Source organism: Herpailurus yagouaroundi, unplaced genomic scaffold, assembly GCF_014898765.1.
Source record: "Herpailurus yagouaroundi ecotype Mexico unplaced genomic scaffold, PumYag 197, whole genome shotgun sequence".
In the NCBI taxonomy this organism is placed as follows: Eukaryota; Metazoa; Chordata; class Mammalia; order Carnivora; family Felidae; genus Herpailurus; species Herpailurus yagouaroundi.
The window spans coordinates 21597419-21621655 of NW_024412428.1; the positions used below are offsets into that span (position 1 = coordinate 21597419).

General features: G+C 45.2%; 1 protein-coding gene and 1 long non-coding RNA gene across 13 annotated transcripts in view; one reads left to right on the plus strand and one right to left on the minus strand.

Annotated features, from left to right (window-relative positions):
• Positions 1–12617, plus strand: part of CAB39L (calcium binding protein 39 like) — a 130797-nt gene extending 118180 nt beyond the window's left edge. For 11 of the 12 annotated variants that reach the window (XM_040448387.1, XM_040448384.1, XM_040448394.1 and 8 more), the window contains one exon: positions 10547–12615. In XM_040448387.1, the coding sequence (XP_040304321.1) occupies positions 10547–10726 (180 nt within the window). In that variant the 3' untranslated portion in view covers positions 10727–12615. Of the gene's footprint in view, positions 1–10546 lie in introns of all 12 variants that reach the window. The other variant, XM_040448393.1, reaches the window with a different exon arrangement.
• LOC121012943 (uncharacterized) lies at positions 12491–21815 on the minus strand. Its single transcript, XR_005782414.1, has 2 exons — positions 18975–21815; positions 12491–13664 (listed from the first exon to the last, which is right to left on the minus strand). It is a non-coding gene; the product is annotated as an uncharacterized LOC121012943 (long non-coding RNA).
• Between the last annotated feature and the right edge of the window lie 2422 nt (positions 21816–24237).

Below are 24237 nucleotides of genomic sequence, written 5' to 3' on the forward strand. Positions count from 1 at the left end.
ATCAACCCTCAGTTTGTTCTCAGTTTTTAAGAGTCTCTTATGCTTTGACTCTCTCCCACTCTAACCCCTTTTTTTTTTCCTTCCCCTCCCCCATGGGTTTCTGTTAAGTTTCTCAGGATCCACATAAGAGTGAACACATATGGTATCTGTCTTTCTCTGTATGGCTTATTTCACTTAGCATAACACTCTCCAGTTCCATCCACGTTGCTACAAAGGGCCATATTTCATTCTTTCTCACTGCCACGTAGTACTCCTTGTGTATACAAACCACAATTTCTTTATCCATTCATCAGTTGATGGACATTTAGGCTCTTTCCATAATTTGGCTATTGTTGAGAGTGCTGCTATAAACATTGGGATACAAGTGCCCCTATGCATCAGCACTCCTGCATCCCTTGGGTAAATTCCTAGCAATGCTACTCTGGGTCATAGGGTAGGTCTATTTTTAATTTTTTGAGGAACCTCCACACTGTTTTCCAGTGTGGCTGCACCAGTTTGCATTCCCACCAACAGTGCAAGAGGGTTCCCGTTTCTCCACATCCTCTCCAGCATCTATAGTCTCCTGATTTGTTCGTTTTGGCCACTCTGACTGGCGTGAGGTGATCACTGAGTGATGGTTTTGATTTGTATTTCCCTGATGAGGAGCGACGTTGAGCATCTTTTCATGTGCCTGTTGGCCATCCAGATGTCTTCTTTAGAGAAGTGTCTATTCATGTTTTCTGCCCATTTCTTCACTGGATTATTTGTTTTTCGGGTGTGGAGTTTGGTGAGCTCTTTATAGATTTTGAATACTAGCCCTTTGTCCGATATGTCATTTGCAAATATCTTTTCCCATTCCGTTGGTTGCCTTTTAGTTTTGTTGGTTGTTTCCTTTGCTGTGCAGAAGCTTTTTATCTTCATAAGGTCCCAATAGTTCATTTTTGCTTTTAATTCCCTTGCCTTTGGGGATGTGAAGTAAGAAATTGCTACGGCTGAGGTCAGAGAGGTCTTTTCCTGCTTTCTCCTCTAGGGTTTTGATGGTTTCCTGTCTCACATTTAGGTCCTTTATCCATTTTGAGTTTATTTTTGTGAATGGTGTGAGAAAGTGGTCTAGTTTCAACCTTCTGCATGTTGCTGTCCAGTTCCCCCAGCACCATTTGTTAAAGAGACTGTCTTTTTTCCATTGGATGTTCTTTCCTGCTTTGTCAAAGATTAGTTGGCCATATGTTTGTGGGTCTAGTTCTGGGGTTTCTATTCTATTCCATTGGTCTTTGTGTCTGTTTTTGTGCCAATACCATGCTGTCTTGATGATTACAGCTTTGTAGTAGAGGCTAAAGTCTGGGATTGTGATGCCTCCTGCTTTGGTCTTCTTCTTCAAAATTACTTTGGCTATTCAGGGCCTTTTGTGGTTCCATATGAATTTTAGGATTGCTTGTTCTAGCTTCGAGAAGAATGCTAGGGCAATTTTGATTGGGATTGCATTGAATGTGTAGATAGCTTTGGGTAGTATTGACATTTTGACGGTATTTATTCTTCCAATCCATGAGCATGGAATGTTTTTCCATTTCTTTATGTCTTCTTCAATTTCCTTCATAAGCTTTCTATAGTTTTCAGCATACAGATCTTTTACATCTTTGGTTAGATTTATCCCTAGGTATTTTATGCTTCTTGGTGCAGTTGTGAATGGGATCAGTTTCTTTATTTGTCTTTCTGTTGCTTCATTATTAGTGTATAAGAATGCAACTGATTTCTGTGCATTGATTTTGTATCCTGCAACTTTGCTAAATTCATGTATCAGTTCTAGCAGACTTTTGGTGGAGTCTACTGGATTTTCCATGTATAATATCATGTCATCTGCAAAAAGTGAAAGCTTGACTTCATCTTTGCCAATTTTGATGCCTTTGATTTCCTTTTGTTGTCTGATTGCTGATGCTAGAACTTCCAACACTGTGTTAAACAACAGCGGTGAGAGTGGACATCCCTGTCATGTTCCTGATCTCAGGGAAAAAGCTCTCAGTTTTTCCCCGTTGAGGATGATGTTAGCTGTGGGCTTTTCATAAATGGCTTTTATGATGTTTAAGTATGTTCCTTCTATCCCGACTTTCTCGAGGGTTTTTATTAAGAAAGGATGCTGAATGTTGTCAAATGCTTTTTCTGCATCGATTGACAGGATCATATGGTTCTTATCTTTTCTTTTATTAATGTGATGTATCACGTTGATTGATTTGCGAATGTTGAACCGGCCCTGCATCCCAGGGATGAATCCCACTTGATCATGGTGAATAATTCTTTTTATATGCTGTTGAATTCAGTTTGCTAGTATCTTATTGAGAATTTTTGCATCCATATTCATCAGGGATATTGGCCTGTAGTTCTCTTTGTTTACTGGGTCTCTGTCTGGTTTAGGAATCGAAGTAATACTGGCTTCATAGAATGAGTCTGGAAGTTTTCCTTCCCTTTCTATTTTTTGGAATAGCTTGAGAAGGATAGGTATTATCTCTGCTTTAAACGTCTGGTAGAACTCCCCTGGGAAGCCATCTGGTCCTGGACTCTTGTTTGTTGGGAGATTTTTGATAACTGATTCAATTTCTTCACTGGTTATGGGTCTGTTCAAGCTTTCTATTTCCTCCTGATTGAGTTTTGGAAGTGTGTGGGTGTTTAGGAATTTGTCCATTTCTTCCAGGTTGTCCAGTTTGTTGGCATATAATTTTCCATAGTATTCCCTGATAATTGCTTGTATCTCTGAGGGATTGGTTGTAATAATTCCATTTTCATTCATGATTTTATCTATTTGGGTCATCTCCCTTTTCTTTTTGAGAAGCCTGGCTAGAGGTTTATCAATTTTGTTTATTTTTTCAAAAAACCAACTCTTGGTTTCGTTGATCTGCTCTACAGTTTTTTTAGATTCCATATTGTTTATTTCTGCTCTGATCTTTATTATTTCTCTTCTTCTGCTGGGTTTAGGCTGTCTTTGCTGTTCTGCTTCTATTTCCTTTAGGTGTGCTGTTAGATTTTGTATTTGGGATTTTTCTTGTTTCTTGAGATAGGCCTGGATTGCAATGTATTTTCCTCTCAGGACTGCCTTCGCTGCATCCCAAAGCGTTTGGATTGTTGTATTTTCATTTTCATTTGTTTCCATATATTTTAAAATTTTTTCTCTAATTGCCTGGTTGACCCACTCATTCTTTAGTAGGGTGTTCTTTAACCTCCATGCTTTTGGAGGTTTTCCAGACTTTTTCCTGTGGTCGATTTCAAGCTTCATAGCATTGTGGTCTGAAGTATGCATGGTATGATTTCAATTCTTGTATACTTATGAAGGGCTGTTTTGTGACCCAGTATGTGATCTGTCTTGGAGAATGTTCCATGTGCACTCGAGAAGAAAGTATATTCTGTTGCTTTGGGATGCAGAGTTCTAAATATATCTGTCAAGTCCATCTGATCCAATGTATCATTCAGGGCCCTTGTTTCTTTATTGACCGTGTGTCTAGATGATTTATCCATTTCTGTAAGTAGAGTGTTAAAGTCCCCTGCAATTACCACATTCTTATCAATATGGTTGCTTATGTTTGTGAGTAATTGTTTTATATATTTGGGGGCTCCTGTATTCGGCGCATAGACATTTATAATTGTTAGCTCTTTCTGATGGATAGACCCTGTAACTATTATATAATGCCCTTCTTCATCTCTTGTTACAGCCTTTAATTTAAAGTCTAGTTTGTCTGATATAAGTATGGCTACTCCACCTTTCTTTTGACTTCCAATAGCATGATAAATAGTTCTCCATCCCCTTACTTTCAATCTGAAAGTGTCCTCAGGTCTAAAATGAGTCTCTTGTAGACAGCAAATAGATGGGTCTTGTTTTTTTATCCATTCTGTTACCCTGTGTCTTTTGGTTGGCGCATTTAGTCCATTTACGTTCAGTGTTATTATAGAAAGATATGGGTTTAGAGTCATTGTGATGTCTGTAGGTTTTATGTTTGTAGTGATGTCTCTGGTACTTTGTCTCACAGGATCCCCCTTTGGATCTCTTGTAGGGCTGGTTTAGTGATGACGAATTCCTTCAGTTTTTGCTTGTTTGGGAATACCTTTATCTCTCCTTCTATTCAAAATGACAGACTTGCTGGATAAAGGATTCTCGGCTGCATATTTTTTTCTGTTCATCACATTGAAGATTTCCTGCCATTCCTTTCTGGCCTGCCAACTTTCAGTAGAGAGATCCGTCATGAGTCTTACCGGTCTCCCTTTATATGTTAGAGCACGTTTATCCCTAGCTGCTTTCAGAATTTTCTCTTTATCCTTGTATTTTGCCAGTTTCACTATGATATGTCGTGCAGAAGATCGATTCAAGTTACGTCTGAAGGGAGTTCTCTGTGCCTCTTGGATTTCATTCCCTTTTTCCTTCCCCAGATCAGGGAAGTTCTCAGCTATTATTTCTTCAAGTACACCTTCAGCACCTTTCCCTCTCTCTTCCTCCTCTGGAATACCAGTTATGCATAGATTATTTCTCTTTAGTGCATCTCTTAGTTCTCTAATTTTCCCCTCATACTCCTGGATTTTTTTATCTCTCTTTTTCTCAGCTTCCTCTTTTTCCATAATTTTATCTTCTAGTTCCCCTATTCTCTCCTCTGCCTCTTCAATCCGAGCCGTGGTTGTTCCATTTTATTTTGCAGCTCATTTATAGCATTTTTTAGCTCCTCCTGGCTGTTCCTTAGTCCCTTGATCTCTGTAGCAAGAGATTCTCTGCTGTCCTCTATACTGTTTTAAAGCCCAGTGATTAATTTGATGACTATTATTCTAAATTCACTTTCTGTTATATTGTTTAAATCGTTTTTGATCAGTTCATTAGCTGCCGTTATTTCCTGGAGATTCTTTTGAGGGGAATTCTTCCGTTTTGTCATTTTGGATAGTCCCTGGAGTGGTGCGGGACTGTGGGGCACTTCCCCTGTGCTGTCTTGAATAACTTGCATTGTGGGCGGGGCCACAGTCAGACCTGATGTCTGCCCCCAGCCCACCGCTGGGGCCGCAGTCAGACTGGTGTGTGCCTTCTCTTCCCCTCTCCTAGGGGCGGGATTCACTGTGGGGTGGCGTGGCCCGTCTGGGCTACTTGCACACTGCCAGGCTTGTGGTGCTGGGGATCTGGCGTATTAGCTGGGGTGGATCGGCAAGGTGCACAGGGGCGGGAGGGGCAGGCTCAGCTTGCTTATCCTTTGGTGATCCACTTCAGGAGGGGCCCTGCGGCAGCGGGTGGGAGTCAGACCCGCCGGAGGGATGGATCCGCAGAAGCACAGCGTTGGGTGTTTGTGCGGTGCAAGCAAGTTCGGTGACAGGAACCAGTTCCCTGTGGGATTTTGGCTGGGGGATGGGCAAGGGAGATGGCCCTGGCGAGCGCCTTTGTTCCCCGCCAAGCTGCGCTCTGTCCTCCGGGGCTCAACAACTCTCCCTCCCCTTGTCCTCCAGCCCTCCCATTCTCCGAGTAGAGCTGTTAGCTTATAACCTTCCAGATGTCAAGTCCCGCTTGCTGTCGGAACACACTCTGTCCGGCCCCTCCGCTTTTGCAAGCCAGACTCAGGGTCTCTGCTTGGCTGGCGGGCCGCCCCTCCGCCCCGGCTCCCTCCCGCCAGTCCATGGAGCGCGCACCGCCTTGCCGCCCTTCCTACCCTCTTCCGTGGGCCTCTCGTCTGCGCTTGGCTCTGGAGACTCCGTTCTGCTAGTCTTCTGGCAGTTTTCTGGGTTATTTAGGCAGGTGTAGGTGGAATCTAAGTGATCAGCAGGACGCGCGGTGAGCCCAGCCTCCTCCTACGCTGCCATCTTCCTCCCCAATTCTTTATTCCATAAAGCCAAAAATCTTAGATTTTGATAGAGCAGCTCATGGGAATGTGACATCTGATGTGTTATTATTGTACTCTTTTTCTATGTCAGAATTATTTCATAAAAAAGTAAATGCAAATCAGAAGAGGCACAAATAGACTGCTGTAGCACTGGAAGCTGCCTACACAGTATAAATGATAGACCCTCTCAAGACCCTCCTGGCTGAAGAAATTGTAGGAGGCCATGTATCCTGTCATCCAGCTCCTGTGGAATTTTAACATCATCTTAGATGAGAACAAGCCACATAAAATTTTGTTCAAAAATGCAGGATTATGGAAGTATTCAGTGGGTGGCCAAAGAGAAATAACCTACTTCTGTCCTCAGAATTTGGATCATCTAATCATTGGACAGAGTGGGTGCATTTAAAAATAGCTGACCACTTCTTTACTTCTATGTGCCTACCCCGTACCCTGTGTTTCCTCCACTGAAGTAAGAACTGAATTGTTCACTTGCCAAGTATAATATTTTGTTATTTAGAAAAAGCAACAGCAGAGTCCGAGAGTGTTTTTTTTTTTCACAGTTCTGTGTTAATAGTTTTTTCCCCCAAAACACCTTCCATAAGGGGCAGAAAATGTTTAACACACTACTACTAAAATATCTTTACTAGATTATTTTCATTAGCTTGCTGCTAAGTTCAGAGAAGTGAATGAGATGCCATGTCATGTTTTTTCTGTTGTTGACCAGCAGGATGGTATGGTGGGGAAGTGCTGGATGGAAGTCAAGAGACCTGGGTCTTTGTTCTGGCTTAATTGCCACCAGTGACTTTGGGCAAATCCATCCGGATCTGATTCCTCACTTGCCGAATGCAAGCGTTGAATTCATGTCAGTAGTCTAGTCAGTAGTCTGTTACTCGGTTCAGACCTTTGTCTCGTGATTCTGGCTGTCCCAGAGGGGTGCCCAGTGTGAACTTAGGAATCAGCTATGAGTTGGCTCCCTTTCCTTTCCCCGTTAATTTCCTTTATAGCAAAGGACCATGATACTACTTCCCACCAAACCGGGTAGGGGATGGGGGTGGTCTGTACCTTTTGGCCCACTTCTTAGAACAGCTGGAACTCAGGCATGGCCAGTGACGAAAATGTTCCTGAGTGTATTACTCTGTCACTCAGATCCTAGCAGTGGCTGCCATTGCTATTTCCATGAAAACAAGAAGCTCCACCCTCACTTCTTCCAAAATACAACGGCCAGCTTGACAATTCACCTAAAAAAAGTACAGAGAACAAGAAATATCCTAGTTGAGAAATCCTTTCCATGTGGTCTTACTGAAAATAAGGCAGAATTGCAGATTAATTTGGTGAAAGCCTGACCATGAATTACCTACTTCCTTCAGGACCTGTTCTTTTTAGCAGGCCAACCACTCTGGTCTTGACGTGCCAAATCTAAGTCTACTGATGGAGGAAACAATTCAGCCGAGTAAATTTAGGAATCAGCTATGAGCTGATGTAATATTAATAATTTTTCTAAAAATGTTAACAGTACAGTAAAAAATGCTTATTTCAACTTAATGTTTCATCAACTACTTTAAATTTTTTTAATTTTTATTTATCGTAAAAGAGAGAAAGAGAGAGAGAGCTGGAGAGGGACAGAGAGAGGGAGAGAAAATCTCTAGCAGGCTGCACACTGTCAGTGCAGAGCGTGACATGGGACTCGATCCTGGGAGATCATGACTTGAGCTGAAATCAAGAGTCCAACGCTTAACTGACTGAGCCATCCATACGCCCCCATCAACTATTTTAAATAGTGCAGAATGCTCAACTTTATCATGTCTTCATCTGAACTCAATGTGCCCTTTTTGCTTATTTAACCAAGTTGTGGAGAGAAAAAGTGAAAAGCTGTAATTAAGACCTCACCTCTCTTTTCTACTTTTTAAGAGACTCTCTTTAAAAATTCATAAAATAGTCCCTTCTATGTTTGTTTATAGAAAGGTTTATAAAGGGTATTTGTGACCAACTTTACCAATATCACCAAACATACTACTCATGTCTCATTGTGATAATCCTGGCGCTGAGTATTTATAATATTATTACCTACTTTAACAAATACAGTTGTGATAGTATATAAGGAAAATGAAGACTAGTGATATTTATAAGGAAATGTGAATATTATTAAAATAAGAAATTTTTTAAAGTTGCTTTTCCATGTAGTTTTGGAATAAGTATATAGCTTCTTACATAATTTCCACAGTTGTGTGCAATTTGTAAATCCCAAAGACTTGGATTCCAAAATCCCAAAGCAGTTGTGAGAACAACAACATCTCTTATTGTAGCCTTGACCGTACCTTAAATGGTGATTGGCTCACTTCATTGTAAGAAGAAGCTGTAAATATTAAAAACATAGTAAATGAGGAAGCAGTTTACAAACCACCATGTATAGAATGCAAGCCCAGTTTTGTCTAAAATATATTTATACCTATATGCACAGAAAGAAATGCTGGAAGGATGTACACCAGATATTCACAGTGGTATCTTTAGGTGGAGAAATTATTTAAGAGGTTTTTTTTTTTTTCCTTTCTTCTTTGTGTCTTTCTTTTTCTTTGTTTTCCTGGTTTTCCACACGTATCACTTTCATAATCAGAATGATGATAAGGACAGTGGCAGTGAGGGGGATGATTTCAGGAGAATCTGCAGAGTTTTAAGCATCCTGAACTTCCAACCTGCTCTCTTCCTCCCAGGGTTTTGTTTCTCCCCGCACAGGTGGTAGGGCCCCGTCTGGTCCAGCTGTGGGCTCACTGGTGCACACAGACATCAGCCAGCTTGCAGAGGCAGGGATCGGGTCCTTCTTTCTTAAATAGGAAAAAAGTTACTGTCTTTGATCAATAATGACAGGTATTGTGTCAAAATATTCTAAATATGATATCGCTCAGATTTGTATTCACCTGAAGTGGGGAGCCTTTAGAATGAAGAGGCCTTATTTTATACTTCACTGGAATGGAATTTAGCTTTGAATTACTTCCATGTAACTGTAACAGGAGCCCCAGTTTCAAATCCACGTACGAAGCACCCAGGGCTTCCAGCATGCCTCTCAGACAGTAAGGTTAGCAAAGCAGAATACTAGCCTTCCAATGCCTTGTTTAGTGCAAATCCCTCTTGGCAAAATAGAATTTGAACGCAGTGAATGAATGTGTGTATAAGGCATGCTTTTTTTTTTTTTAATCTTTCATAAAAAAGCATTCAGGTTTAAAATAGAGAGCAAAGTATTCTTAGTTTTCTGAGTTAAAAATATTTGTGTTGTGGTCATGATATTTGCCTTTCTCTACCCATGCCTGAGAACTCCATGAATCACAGTTCTGAAACGTGTGTAAATGCAGGGATACAGCCAATAAGACCACACTATAAAAAGAGAAGCCACAGGTAGTTCCATTTGTCTGACTTGTTTGGGTATGGTTTGAAAATAGCATGTTAAAAAAATGGGTTCAGCAGAGAGAGAACCAAGAAACTGCCTATACTGGTCATAATATTCAGAAGGTTTGGCCCACTGTGCCTTGATTTAGAAGTGTGTTCCTGGGGCACCTGGGTGGCTCAGTCAGTTAAGCGTCTGACTTTGGCTCGGGTCATGATCTCATGGTTTGTGAGTTCTGCTGTCAGCACAGAGCCTCCTTCGGATCCTCTGTCCCCGTCTCTCCCTCTGCCCCTCCCCTGCTTGCACTCTGTCTCTCTCAAAAGTAAACATTTAAAAAAAGAAGTGCATTCCTTATGGTGCTGGGTCATCTCCAGCCGCACTGGGGCCCTCAGTTCCTGGCCGTCTCAGAAGGATTGTGCACTGTTACATCAGCTGCCTCTAAGCAGCAGCTACCTTTAGAGGCAGCAGAGTTCAAGAGTCATAAAAAATTAAAATAGGAAAAATTTTTAAACTTGAACGCAAAGTTAGCAGTTTTTTGGTATACCGTGTGGAGATTCAGTGTAGTTAATCCAGTGATGCCTGATTGCAAATTCTTCTATGTTTCACATTTATGTTGGATTGAGACAGAGAAGCTTAGTTTATCCAATATAATCTTTTTTATTTTTTAGAAAGACTATTATGAGTTATTTACGTAGTTGCCACAAAATGCCAGACAGTTTCTACCTAAAATTTCACAGCAAGTCCCTTGTAAACAAATGGTAACCACAGGAACCACATATTTGGCTTTAGCACATGATTTTCTGACATACTAATAAGTATTGTATAAAGGTCAGGCATTCTGTATAACAACGTAAACCAGTTGGGGGTCCTTTTTAAAACAAAAATATTTATTTTGAGAGAGAGAGAGAGAGAGAGAGAGAGAGAGAGTGACTGTGTGTGTGTGTGTGTGTGCGCGCATGCATGCAGGGGAGGGGCAGAGACAGGAAGGGAGAGAATCCCAAGCGGGCTCCCGTCCGTCAGCACAGAGCCCAACACAGGGCTCAATCCCAGGAACCATGAGATCATGACCTGAGCCAAAATCAAGAGTTGGATGCTTAACACACCAAGCCACGCAGGCACCCCAACATTTAAGACATTTGGAATCGAAACAGAGTAAAATTTAAAATGTTCGTAGATGGTTCTAATGTGCTCCTGGCTAGCTGCCCAGAACACATATGGATGGGGAATTACTGACTTCCCTCAGTGGGGAAGCATAATCTGGGGCCTCTATATTTTACTAACACAAGTAGCACGAGGACCCCGAGTGGGGTCTACGTTGTGGCTGCTGTGCGTTCCTTGTCCGAGGTGTTTCTTTACGTTTCAGGTGTTCGTGGCCAGTCCTCACAAAACACAGCCTATCGTGGAGATTCTATTAAAAAATCAACCCAAACTCATTGAGTTTCTGAGCAGCTTCCAAAAGGAAAGGACGGACGATGAGCAGTTCACCGATGAGAAGAACTACCTGATTAAACAGATCCGGGACTTGAAGAAAACCACCCCTTGAGGGGCTCACCCACCCTCCTGCCACAGTCACCGTGTCATTTGTTTGTACAGAAAATGTCATTTGAAAAAGTCATTGTTCTTGGGAAGGTTTTGGAGGTGCCTGTTTTTTCTCAATTCATTGTTCAGGGTAGATGGAATATAAACATTTGAATGAAAAATGATTAACCTAGAATAATGTATTCATTTGAATCAAGTCTGGGATGATTTATGTCAAATCAGAGCCATTGTATTAGATGTTGATAAACACAGTTTTAACCCTTTGTTGGCAAGAGGCAGCAGGGTCATGGGCTTGCAGATCTGAGCCCTGGGTCAGCACAGGCCACCGAGTAGAAGCCCAAAGCACGGGCATCACTGAGCCCTCAAAATTAAGTTCTCAGAGGAGAACTGGCCGTGGGGGCGAGAGGCACAAAACCATCCCGCCTATCTGCACTTGGACACTCAGTTTTGTCAAGGCGCTGAGAGAGCTGGTGAAGTAAGGTCCACGTTTTCAGTCGTCCTTGTTCCCCTGCCTGTGTGCTCGGACTGTAGCTAACTTGCTAGGGAAGCACAGCCCCCCTCTCCCTCACTGTCCGAGCCCTGTCGCAGTGGCTTTCCTCAGCACCCGACTTCCTGGGGCACCCCCTGCAACCTCCAGCCTGGTTAGCGGTTAGTGGGGGACCCGCCTAGCAAAGGGAGGATGCATCAGCAGGAGTCACAGGGACTTGGGGACCCGTGGGTAGGACCTGCTCACAGATGGTGAGGCCGGGGGCACTGCTGTTTCACACAGGCTCCTGGAGAGTTAGGGAATGTTTGGAATAATTCAACTGTTCCTCATTGTCATTATGGGAAAATTTTTTTGTGGTGAAAGTTGTTTTAGAGTAGGAATCACGCACTGGGATGCCTGGCATGTACAAAACTGTGGGTCTAGAGGGTGAGACCCGCTTCTATAAAGAAGGGAACTTGCCATTGGAAGGGCAAATGAGTAAATGTGTGCAAAAAACTCTTAAATGACCAAAAGTTATCTTTTTTTATCTTTATAATTATTTTCTAATTAGCTGCCACTCTGATTTCCCATCAAAGCTTTCGGCAACAAGGTAGAAACCCTACAAAATTTTGGTCTCAAATATTCTCTTGCATACCCGTATGATTAAGGGACTTAATTTGTGTTCTTTTTAAAAAAAAAAAAAAAAGGCATGGGCCAACAACAAAAAAGGTTATGGTTTGTTTTTAGACCTCAAGTGTATGGAATGAAATCTTAAAGCTATATCTGCAAGACATTAGGGGTATAATGATTAATGTGTATTTTTCGTATCTTTCTAAATCGTGAGGGGTCGCCTTCCATCAGGACCCACACTTTATACGACACCGTGTGCCGTGTTCTTCAGTGGACATTTCTCCACCAAAGAGGGAAGGATGCCTCTCCAGGGATCCTCCTCTGGGCTCCGTGCCCTCTGTCGCTTTTGTATGTGAAGGATTACCTGGCAGGGGTCCACCCTTCTTGGCAGGGGCACAGGTCCATGTGGTTCTGGGCCCAGCGTGGAGTCCTGAGGCCAACGGAGAGGGGCCTGTGGGACCTCGCACAGCAGCTCTGGCCAGTGCCGGCGCGGACGGCCACCCCCACCCGGCCGCGCATTCGAGGACCTTCGTTCTTTAGCTGACTGAAGTCAGCTTATTTTTATAACATTCCCAGACAGTCCAGGCTCTCCTAGAATTTGACTTTTCTGATTTTGCTTATTTGATTCAAAGAGAGGACTGTAAACATTCAAAAAGAGAGAGAGAAGCCCTATAATCATTGGAAATTTATTTGGCTGCTAATACTGTTCTGCAACATCTTAGGACACATGTTTCCATTTGGAAAGCAATGCCTTGTTGTAATTCTTTTTTGATAAATAAAATGTTTTCTTTCCTCTGGGCATGAATTAGCTCTTGGCCAACAAATCCTTACCCTAGATCAGTACCTGTCAAACAGAAAACTAGAGCCTAAGAGGCCATGAATGAAGTAGATGGGGTTTTGTGTGAGACAAATTTGTAAATTATTAACGTGAAAGGGGGGAGCAAGAAGCTCACAGTCAAAATATGTTTGCACAAAATTCACTGTAAATATTGTGAGAATTGAACTTGGAGAAGATCCTATTTAATAAGCTATTTCAAAACACACATTTAAATAAAGACTGACTAAATAAAAAGGTGCCACACACTCTGGTCAGTTTCCTTCCTCTGCATGTCCCTGGTTTGTGTTCCTGTCACTCCCAACAGGGAAAGCCCCAGGTGGAGGGCGGGCTGGCCTCTAGGCGGTGCTCAATCTGCCCAGAGGCCCCACAGCATCTTCCCCTGCACTTGACTAACTGCACAGCCTTGTTGCTGTCCCACTGTCCAAGTGAGGCTGCCACTGACAGAGCACCGCCTGCCTGGCACTAAATACACGTCAGCCAGAGCCACTCCCATTTCATACTTGAGGAAACTGAGGCTCTGAGCAGTTTAACTCTCCCAGACAGCACGAGCTAGCCCTGGGGTACCAGCCCCTGGTGGCCTGAGGCCAAACTCTGTTCCTCCTCCCTCTTTCATCCTCAAAGCTGGGAACCAGGAGAGGCCCAGGGTGTCAGGAAATACTCTGTGCCCTTCCCTGCTGCCGCCTGGGAGGCTCCTGGGGGGCCAAAGGCAGAGTGAGCCAGCAAGGATTGAGATCATGATGTTCTTGGACGAGGCTCTTGGCTAAAGCCAGGCATCTGCCCAAATGTTAGGATTACCCCTGGAGAAAAGGCCGAGTGCACACAGCCCTGGTGCAAGCTTTCTCAATCGCCGGCCTCTCTGGGTTCTCTTCCTTGGCGGCTCTGGGGGGGCATATCTGCCAGGGAGAGGGAGGAGCAGGTGAGCCTCTCAGAGCCTCGGTCACCAGCCAACTGGTCTGTGTGATACAAAGCTGCTTGGAGCCACAGTGCAGTCTGGAAATTACACAAGACCTGGAAGAGATCATAATGTAACAGAAAATGAAATAGGAGAGTCGCACTTTTTTTTAATATGAAAAGACAGATGTTTCCAAATAGACTTACAGATCTTTCTAGTCTAGTTATATGAGCCAAAACTAAGATTTTACACCTTTTTTCCCCCATTTTATCCAAAACATTACTGTACGTTTGGCATGAAATCGCCAACATTTTGTTCTTCCAGGAAGGTTTCGGATGCTGTAGTCAGGGCCTGTTGGTGGACAAAGGTCTGAAACAGATGAAGCTAGATTTGGTCTTCCTAAGAAGACTGAAAAGACTGAAGATGGATGTGAACAAGGCTATCATTTTATTTTTGAAATCTGGAAAGTGCTTTTATGTTGCTACCATAACGAAAGCATAGTAAAACAACATGCTAAGCCTGGCTTGCACTAGGCCTCTACAGATAACGTCACCTCGTGGAGGAGAACGCAGTGACTGAAAGGGTAAGGAACGTACTCCATGTCAAACAGCCAGCAACTGAGCCGGGATTTAAGGCTAGGTCTGCTCCCAAAGTCCGTCTCTTTGGAAAGGAGGATGCATCACAAGGCAGACCTGCTCTCTGGCTTTCCCAGGGTGGGGACAGATAACTTCACTTCACGGCCCCCAAGGAAAAAGAGGGAATCCTGGATTCCAGAGCTGCAGGATAACTCAGTGGAAAGACTTCAAAAGCTAGATTCATTCAAGGGGGGCAAATTTGTTCCGCTTGGTCGTCTGATGTTTGGAAGGTCAAATGAGACCTACAGGATAGGGAATTCAATCTAGAATTTTGAACAACCCTTTGACTGCATGCAGGTATTAATTTCAGACTGTAATTCTGCACCTGCTTTTGTTCTCTTGGCTTGCTTTTTCAGTTGGATGTAACGTTGGCTTAGATTTCCTGATAGGAGTGGTTGCTGCCCAGCCGGCCATTCTTCCATCTCAGATTCCTCTGTGGCCCAGAGCCACAGGGCTGCCACGAGGCAGAAGTCTGATGGACGCACATCTGATTCCTGTGGGGATCACCTAGCCCCTCCCGTGGAGGAGGATGTATGAGGACCAACACCCTAAAATAAAGTCACAAAACCACATAAAAATTCACAACCCCTTTAACATCAACTCATACGGATTGTGATTTAATCACTACACCGTGAGCCATCTATGTTACTTTAAAGAGCCGTGACCATGGGGGACTTTGGGGAGAACATGTTAAATACGTTAATCTGTCCTTTAGGAGAGGTTGGAAAACATGACTTCCCTTAGTTTTAGTTCTCCTGCAATTTGAATTGCAAAGCAACCAAAACATTGATTTATTCAACCACTTGTTTACCCATGTAACCCAATGTCCATTGAACTAATTCTGGACCAACCACAGAGGGACACAGCAGGATTGCCAGAGGGGTTAGGCCTCGTATACTGTCCCTGAGTCAGCAGGGCAGGTCAAGGCCGACTGAAAGTGGGAACCCATGAGGAAGCACTGGAGTCCGTGGAGCTACTCCGAGCCCTCCATCTTCCAGAATGGGGGCTGGCCACGGGACAGCGCAGTTCACTGGGGAGCTCCCCAGGCTGATCCCAGATTCAGAGAAACCTTGCCAGGGTACATGTGGCTGCCACTTGGCTTCTCCTCGCAGCTCTGACAACTTGAGACCCAAATTCATTAGTCCTGGAAACGCGTTTCGGCTTAGCTAAATGGACACATTGCAAACCCACCACTGAGGGAATTGTTTCCACATCCTCTTCGTGTCCTCTCTCTCTCTCAAAGACCTCTAGTTTTTCCCCTTAAATGACATGAGAGGTTTGCACAGTCAGTGAAAGGCCACACGGACGGTGCGGAAGGCCACACACCTGGACTTGATTCCAGCTCCACGACCAGCTCTTGGAGCTGAAGAATCACTGACCTGCAGTTTCCTGCCCAAAACGCAAGGCAAAAAGAAGACCTGCCTCACAGCGAGGTTTTGCAAGTGAAGGCGCTAACGTGGGTGACCTGTGAGTCACGAGCCAGCTCAGGAGGTGCTTCCCTGTCTTCTCCCTCAGTGGCCCTCAGGGGCTCACTGCCAGCTGGGGAAAAGGTTTGCTGTGTGCAATCCAGGCACAAGGAGCCACAGGCCCTGGAGCATGGCACGGTCAGAGAATGATGAAGTGCGTGCCCTGTGTGTCAGGTGTGGATGTGTGGAGGGGGCCGGGAGGGGAGTCTTGACTGCTGTCCTAAGGGTTTAATACCATCATCAAGGCAGCTATTGCTGACTTAGTGCCTGCTGCTCTAGACGCTTCAGGAGGTACAAAACTCAGTCCTCAAAACCACCGTAGGAGGCGTGTGCTGATTACCCTGATTTTACAGATGCGGAAACAGAGGCAGAGCGAGGGTAACTTGCCCAAGATGGTACAGGGAGCACATGGCTGAGTGGGATTCAAACCCACAGCCCAGAGGCAGAAGCTACAGGACTTGTGAGACATTCAGGACTTAACATCGACCACACCTAGTTCCGTGCCATTTCTGGAAGATAAGGGCGAGGACGAGGGCACCTCACAGGCCTGTGGCTGTGGCCATGTGCCCACCCAAGGGACAGAATCGTGTGAGAGAGACGGTGAGGGCAGCTCTGGATAGTTTGGTATGGTATCTCCACATGGAGACTCTGGGCAGCAGGTGGACAAATGAATCTGGAGCTCAAGAAAAGTAGGGGCCAATCGCACTGATTTGGGGGGGTTACGGAAGTCCACGTGCGGAGGAAGCCACCCGTTCCTTGCTGTAGTTGGGGCCTCAGAACACACCCAGTCCTTCACCCCATTTTCAGGTGTATTCTTATGTTACCTGTAGCTGTGGAGGCTCAGGGGGAAACCACCATGTTCCTCCCCTTCAGCCTCCTCCGTTTGTTCAGTGAGGGTTGAGGGCTGCTGGGTCTGTACTCCTTCCTCCCTGATGGCCCCAAGTTCTTTCTAGGTGTCCACCAGACCCAGTCATGGTGACATCGATCCGAGTCTGTGTCTCATGCAGTAAGTAAGCTCTGTGGGCCAGAGCTGCTCACTAAGAGGCTTGGTATTTCCATTAAAGACCAGGCTGACATACCTTTGAAAAAGTGCCATTGGGACAAAAGGTGGTTGACCTCCGAGCTAGGCCTGGCTCTTTCCCCAGCCCCATCCTGGAGAGGCCCTGGTCCAGACGCCAGCTTCAGGAACAGAGGCGAGGCCCTAACTGCAGACTGCTGTTCCTGCTGTGGGGGAAGAAGCCTCTGCCGTTTTCTGGGGGCGATGCATGGCATTCACAGGGCCATGACCTGGCCTATCTGTGTGAATGAGACTCTGTGCTGCCTGCAGTGTGGGAGGAAGGAGGAGGGCGTGCCCGCAGCCACCTGGTGGCCTCTGGCAGCACCAGGCTGCCCTTCACCTTGACAGGGGACATTTCCAAGCAGACTGGAGGTTTTCAGTTGGCAGTTGGCTGTGCCCGTCTGTGTCCTCGAGTGGCACACAGCCTGAGCCACCAGGAAACCAGCGCCTGGAGGAGAGGGCCAGGGCAAGGAGGGCATGCAGGACTTCACCCAACATCGCTGTCGGGAAAGGCTCAGGATCTGGCCCTGGCCTCATGGAGAGGAGCTGGGATCTGGTGTGAGCTGCCTGCGGGAAGCCAGTGAGGAGCTGACGGGCCACCTCGCTGGAGACGATGCCCCAGTGTCCCTGCAGCTCCTCCCCAGGCTGGATGCTGCCCTCTCCTCAGAGCTCCTCTCTGCAGCCCCCAACAGTGCCAAGGAGAGGAGTCTGTGAGAGTCAATTCACCACAGAAGGGCCATCCAGGATGCGCCGAGGCTGCTGGCGGTGGAATTCATTCACGCACAGTGCCTGACCGGCGGCCAGAACCCTCTCCACTGTCAGCCCTTCTCTCCCTCCACGCTCCAGGACAAGGGAGACTGTGACCACTGTCCCTCCACACCTCCTCTCTGACCACTCCTCTCCTGAATGGCCCCATATACCCTCCTCTACCTCTACACCCCCATGTGCATGCCCGTGACCCCCATCACTGCGGACCCAGACCCCTTGTCTGATCTCCAAGCGGCTAAGCTTTCCTTCTTCTGGATGGGCACTAGGACCCCGAGGCAGAGCCGGTGACTTCCCGAGCGCCCCCTCGACGCCCCCACTTGCTCACACCAGCAGCCTACCAGGTCCTGAGTGACTCCTCTCCGTCCTCTCACCCCCAGTCCATCCCTTCATATTTCTACTCCCCAATCACTTGCCCGGCCTGAACGCTTCTCTGAGGCCACGCCATGGCCCTGCCCCTGACCGCAGCTGCTGCTGCTGCGGTGTGTGTGGGGGGGGGGGGGGGGGGGCAGCTCTCCGCGCACTTCCCAGGGGAACTTCTCATAGTTCAGACTGGCCCCGGCCCTCCCCTGCCCCATAACCTCCGATGGCTTCCCTGGACACTCAGAAGCACACCCAAGCCCTTGCCACTGTCCTCCAAGCACCGGGTGCCTGGTCTGGCTCCCAGGAGGTCCTAGCAAACCCCGCTTCTTGTCAGTTCCTGCCCTGGGCTTTCCCCTTCTAGGCTGTCACTTTCGCCTGAAGCTATTCTCCAGCATATACTCTGTCTGGCTGCCTCTTGACCCCATCCTTCAAACCCCCAGCTTAAATATCTGCCTGGGTCTTCCCCAAGCACACCAGGAGCCTCCCACACCAGGTCGCAGACCTCCTGGAGCCAGGCAATGTCTGTCTTCTTCACAGACACATCCTTGGAGTCTAGCTCAGTGACTGGAACGTAGAAAGTGCTGACTTGATATGTACATTTTTTCAATCAGTATTTTTGAATGAAAGGCCCATTCATTCTTTATGAATCATAATTTCACTTGTGTCTTTCCCCTATTACTTCCTGTGGCACCACCTCTAGGCTGATCCTGCTAACTCCCTGCAACTCTGCCCTCTTTCTGCTCAATTCAGTCACATTCTCTCTCCCCTCTTCTCATTCCCTACAAATGTCACCTTTGCTCATATCCTCATCGTTTCTCATTTTGATCCAACCACCAGCCATCACTCCACACGGATGAATTCTCCACACTGATGCTGGAGTGATTGTATAAGGGTACAAATATGATTCTGTCCTGTTACAACCTTCTATGGCTCCCTATTGCACCACAGAAGTGTTCCAAAAGCCCTTCTTGGTGTCATTCTCCCCTGCCAACCTCCTACTCCTTGCTGGCTGATGCTACAACCATATACAGTTCCAGTGAGTCATACTGTCCTTCTACGCCCCCTCCATGCTCCTCTGCCCCACCCCCCAATTCCAAATCTCCAAGCATCCAATAATACTCAAATTCTAGTTTCACTTACCAGCCACACCTGCGTCAATTTCTGGGTCATGCAGCCATTTGGTAACTAAAACAAATAACAGGTATTGCTGTATTCTTCCTGCCAGAACCTTTCTTTTCAGTGTTATCTGTGCCTTGAGTAGGATACAAGTAACACATTGACCAAATGACTGATTGACATCGGTCCAGGAGGGATGCCTAATTAAGTGGGTATAATAGAATTAACAAGGAGTGTGACAGGTTGCAGTACTGGGCCAAAGCTAACCATGAATAGATTTAAGAAGGATAAATGTGAAGTCCTGTACCTGAGTCCAAAAACAAAACTGCAGCTTTGCAGGAGGAAGCACAGGTGCTCAATCAAGGGTTTCTGGTGACTCTGACATCTGAGCCTGGCCACATCACCTCTTGCCTGGATTCTTGCAGTACCTTCTGGTCTGGAGTCCTGACCACTGATCGATCTCTTCCTATGCCACTCCTCCTCCACTCCACCTGCAATCATTTCCTGTGTGAAGCCATCAGTACCCCCTGCAGGAGCTGTGAAACAGACATGCACACACGGCTGGAATGTTGAAGAGACATGGGGTTACAAACAGCTGTCGATACTTTTGTGGTCCTTGAAGTCATGAGAGAGGCTAGGGTCCCTGGGGAGAGAGAAGGAAAGCAAGAAGCAACAAGGGCAGAGAGGAGACTCCTGACAGGAGAAAAGAGAGATGAGAAACACAGGAAGTGTCATGAAAACCAAAGAAGCAGTTACAGAAGGGCAGGATGATTCAAGGCGCTAAAGGCTGTCAGGACCACGTAGTGTTTGGCCATTAGAAGTTGGGGGCCCCTTCTCACAGGGAGAGTGGAGCAGAAGGTAGCAGTGGTTTGTGAAACAAAAGATGAAGATGTTAAGAAAGCTAGTACAGGCTTTCAAGTAATGAGGGAAAGAAAAACAGTGGGTAAAGGGAAGTCTTTGTTTTCTGAAGGTTGAAGAAATGTATCAGTTAGCAACGGCTGCATAACAAATAATTCCAAACTCAATAGGTTAAATAAAACCAATTGTTTTTTTCTTGCAAGCCTCTGGGTTGGCTGGGGGGTCAGCTAATCTACATAGGACAGCTGAGGCGGCTCTGCTCCTTGTGTCTAATGAAGGCAGAAATGCAAAAGAACAAGTGGGAACATACAAGGCTTCTTGAGGCCTAAATTCAGAACTGGTATAATGACATTTTCACTTCATTCTATTGAACCCAAAATCAAGAGCTGAGAAATATATTCCACCTGTTGCTAGGAAGAAATGCAAAGCAATATGGTAAAGGATGCAAATACAAAAAGGGTAAAAAATTGGGGCCATCATGCCTTCTATGATGGGAGACAAGCAGAGGTGGAGATGGAAATAAAGAAGGCATTGGAAAGGGAGAGACTGGACAAAATTTAGTGAACACTGGGAGAAGTGTGACAGGTACTGAATTTGCATAAGAACTAGATTCATGTTCCTGCTTGACCAATGACCAACAGTGCAGCCTTGGGTCAGTCATTGGGTCTGAAACTCCATTTCATTCCCTTTGAAGAGGAAATGATCACCCCTACATCATGGTGTGAAAATTAAATGAGGTAATACAAAAAGTGCTTTGCCATGAAGTGCAAAACCATGTACAATGACACAGCAAGTTTCCAGGAGGGGTGGGAGGTTGTCATGGGACAGGAGGAACACAATGGCTACTCTCAAAGACTGAAGGGCATTCATGTGGAAGAGGATGAGAAACAAAGAGGTCTGTGTTACAGACCAAAGGCTAATGATGGAAATGAGGGGGGGGGGGAGTTATGTCATAAAAAATAACATTTTAATAATGAGTAGAGTTCAAATGTGGCTTTAGGAGGTGGTGATTTCTTCATCACTGGAGGTGTGGGTGCATGGCAGAAGAGCCGGGCTGACCTGTTATCTTTAGAGGATGGTGGAAGGGGACCTGTGCAGCCCATTCATGGGTCATTGGATTGATCAGTGTTTCTCACCCAAGGGCAGTCCCCCATGGCACACCCCATTGTGGGCGTTTGTTGTCCAAATTTCTAGATGATTCAAGTGGCATTTGGTGCAGGTGGGCCAGGAGTACTGACTCCCCTGACAATGCTCAAGATAGTCCTAAACAATGGAAAATGATCACACTCAATATGGCATCAGTGCCCCTGTTGACAATCACTGGATAAGGTGATTTCTGAGTTCCAACCTTGAGGGACCAAATAAACACATGTCCCATTTTTAGCAAATGTAACCTGGCAAGCCCCCCAGCCTATTTTGCCACAATGCCTCACTGTTCTAGCTGCAAAAGTATTTGACTTCAGAAGAATTTTAGATATGCTTAAACAAGCACAGTCACAATGGCAAAAAATTTATAATCCCTTTCAATAGTAAAATTATCCTCAAAGTTTTCTAAAACAGTCATAAATACACATGCTTGTGTAAAGGATTATGAAAAGATGGTCAGGTACATAAATCATTGATTATTCTAGCATGTAAAGAGAGCCAACCACCTTGCTTGGAGACATCACATTAACTATATAGTTAATGTGCTAGCTGAAAAAACCGTACACATTTAATTTACTACGATTTTGTTTGTCCCTTAGAACATAAAAGTCTCTTTGGAGATGTCTGTTTTCTTAAAAAAAAAAAAAAAAAAAGTCTAGGAAGTTTGAACTAGAACCTTCTTTCCCAGTGTTCACATTTCCTCAGTTTGGGCGCTTGGATCAAATTCAGTAAATATTTGCTTCTGCTGTTGATGGTGCTTCTGTCACTGAGGCATTTTAATTTTATCTTTAAAAAATTTTTTTAAGTTTATTTTTGAGAGACAGAGACAGAGAGAGACAGCACGAGCAGGGGAGGGGCAGGGAGAGGGAGGGAGAGAGAGAGAAAGAGAGAGAGAGAATCCCAAGCAGGTTCTGCACTGTCAGCACAGAGCTTGATGCAGGGCTCGACTCACAAACCTCAACTCACAAACCTGAGCAGAAACCAAGAGTCAGACACTTAACCAACTGAAGCACCCAGGAGCCCCATTGAGGCATTTTTAGAGAATGGTCTGACCATGCATTCTGTGTCACCCTCCTGGTCCACCCAAACCACTACTGGGCCACTTACAACGACTTTGTTGGAGACGTTCCCAGAACGAATAGTCTGTGCAGAGGCCCATGATGGCATCTGATTCTGGACAATTCCCACAGATCAAATAGGCAGGAAGAACTGAAGTTTGTCTGTCATGTTGGTAGCAACCTTAGCCGAGAAAGGTGGAGCCTCCCTACCCTGTATTCATCCTATAATATATATCCATTAATTAGGGAATTGTTTGGGCATGATTATAGTAGTTTGGTGTCTTTCCTCAGCATGTTTAATTATTATTATTTTTTCTTTAGAAAGAAAGCGAGTGAGCAGGGGAGGGGCAGAGGAGGAGGAAGAGAGAATCTTAAGCAGACTCCAGGCCCGATGTGGTGCTCGATCTGATGAACTGGGAGATCTTGACCTGAGCCAAAATCAAGAGTGGGACCTTAACCAACTGAGCCACCCAGGGACCCCAACTTTGGCTTTTTTTTAATAAAAGAAAACACTTCTTTCCACCTAATACCCCAACAAGCATATGGGTTCTCCATTAGATGACACTAAAGTGTATAATTTCAGCCAAAACAGTGTCCTTTAATAAGGCTACTTCAGTGTCAGAATGAACCAGGTATGGCAAAATTTGTCAACAGAAACACTTGTATCTGAAAGTATAGTTATTTGCATTTTTAACATTACTTTTCTTCTGTTCTTCTGGATGCTTTCTGAAATATTTCCTTGTTAAGCATGGAGTATTTTTCAAGAGCCTAAACCAATACAACCTTCTGGATCCACTGAGGGCAGCTGATAGTTCCCTGAGAAGCGTAATACCAGACATCTGGGTGGAGAACTGGAGTCACGTGTGCTTATTTTTGTCAGACCACTAGTTCTTCTCGACGTACCTCTCTTTCATTTATCTTCATGGATATTTACATCTGACTCCCAGCTGGACTATAAGTTCCACGAGGGCAGGGTGTGTCCCTGGGTTTGCTCAACAGAGTGCCAGGCACACAGTAAGCTCTCAGAAATATTGGTCAGTGGGATGATGAGTCATGGAGTGTTCAGATAAAGAGCCAGGAGAACTACCACTGGTTATCATCACGGATGAAACCAAGTTGGCCAGAGGTTGTGGTATGCTACACAGGAGACTCACTGCTCATGGGCTTAACATCCTTGAGATTTAATGACATCAGGCACCCACAGTACCTTTGCATCTTCTAGCATAACTCTTGCTTTCTTTTTTTGAAACTCTGGAAATGGGCACATCGGACTCTACAAGGTACTTCATGCTGCTCAGACCCCACCCACAGCTCCACTCATTAGGAAGAGCCGTGTTCTCTACAGGCAAACAGCCTCCTTACTCCACCTCATGCCCTGGGGATACATCCCAGACTGAGCACCTTTAGGTGTGGGTGTCAGCACTGGGATGGACCACAGCTTCTCCTGGTTCAACTTGGCCTGGACTCCAATTTCTGAAAACTGAAACTTGCAGAAACACAACTGCCTTCATATCTAGAGTGGCTGGGAGGGAGTTGGGGGAAGAGTTATTCCAGAAAAGTCCTGGCTCATGTCCTTCTGAAAGACATGTGCTTTCCCTAACAAATTGCTTTGTGCTATACTCAACAAAGCTATACTCAACAAACCCTGCATGGATTCCCCTTATATCTTTCTCCTCCCCGAAAAGCTATATGGGTTTAGAAATAACATTCAGGAAAATGAGAAATACTCATGTACCTTAGTGTCACTAAAGATAGAATTCATGTTTATAAAGAAAAGTGTTGGCACAGAAATAAAGCAGACCAAACTGAAAAGATCTGGCAGACAATGGAAGTCAGGCGAGGTTTGCAGGAACAGTAACTTGCTGGGTTACAGGCATCCTTATGGAAATGAAAGCTGTAACTCTATGTGGTAAGTTAAAATAAAAAATGATGACATATGGGTAGACATGTATACTTGCTAGTCTTTTGAGTTATTTCTACCACCACAAAGGAAACACAAGCTTGATGGTCCCTCTGGTAAAAACAGATAATATTTCACTGCTTTTCCATTGTGCATAATCATTACAAATCACGAAAATTCCTTGAATGTGTTGCATACTGAAACTTCACTCGAATGTATCATAAAATTTTTTTTTCATTGTTTTTTTAAAATATTTTTGAGGGGCGCCTGGGTGGCACAGTCGGTTAAGCGTCCGACTTCGGCCAGGTCACGATCTCGCGGTCCG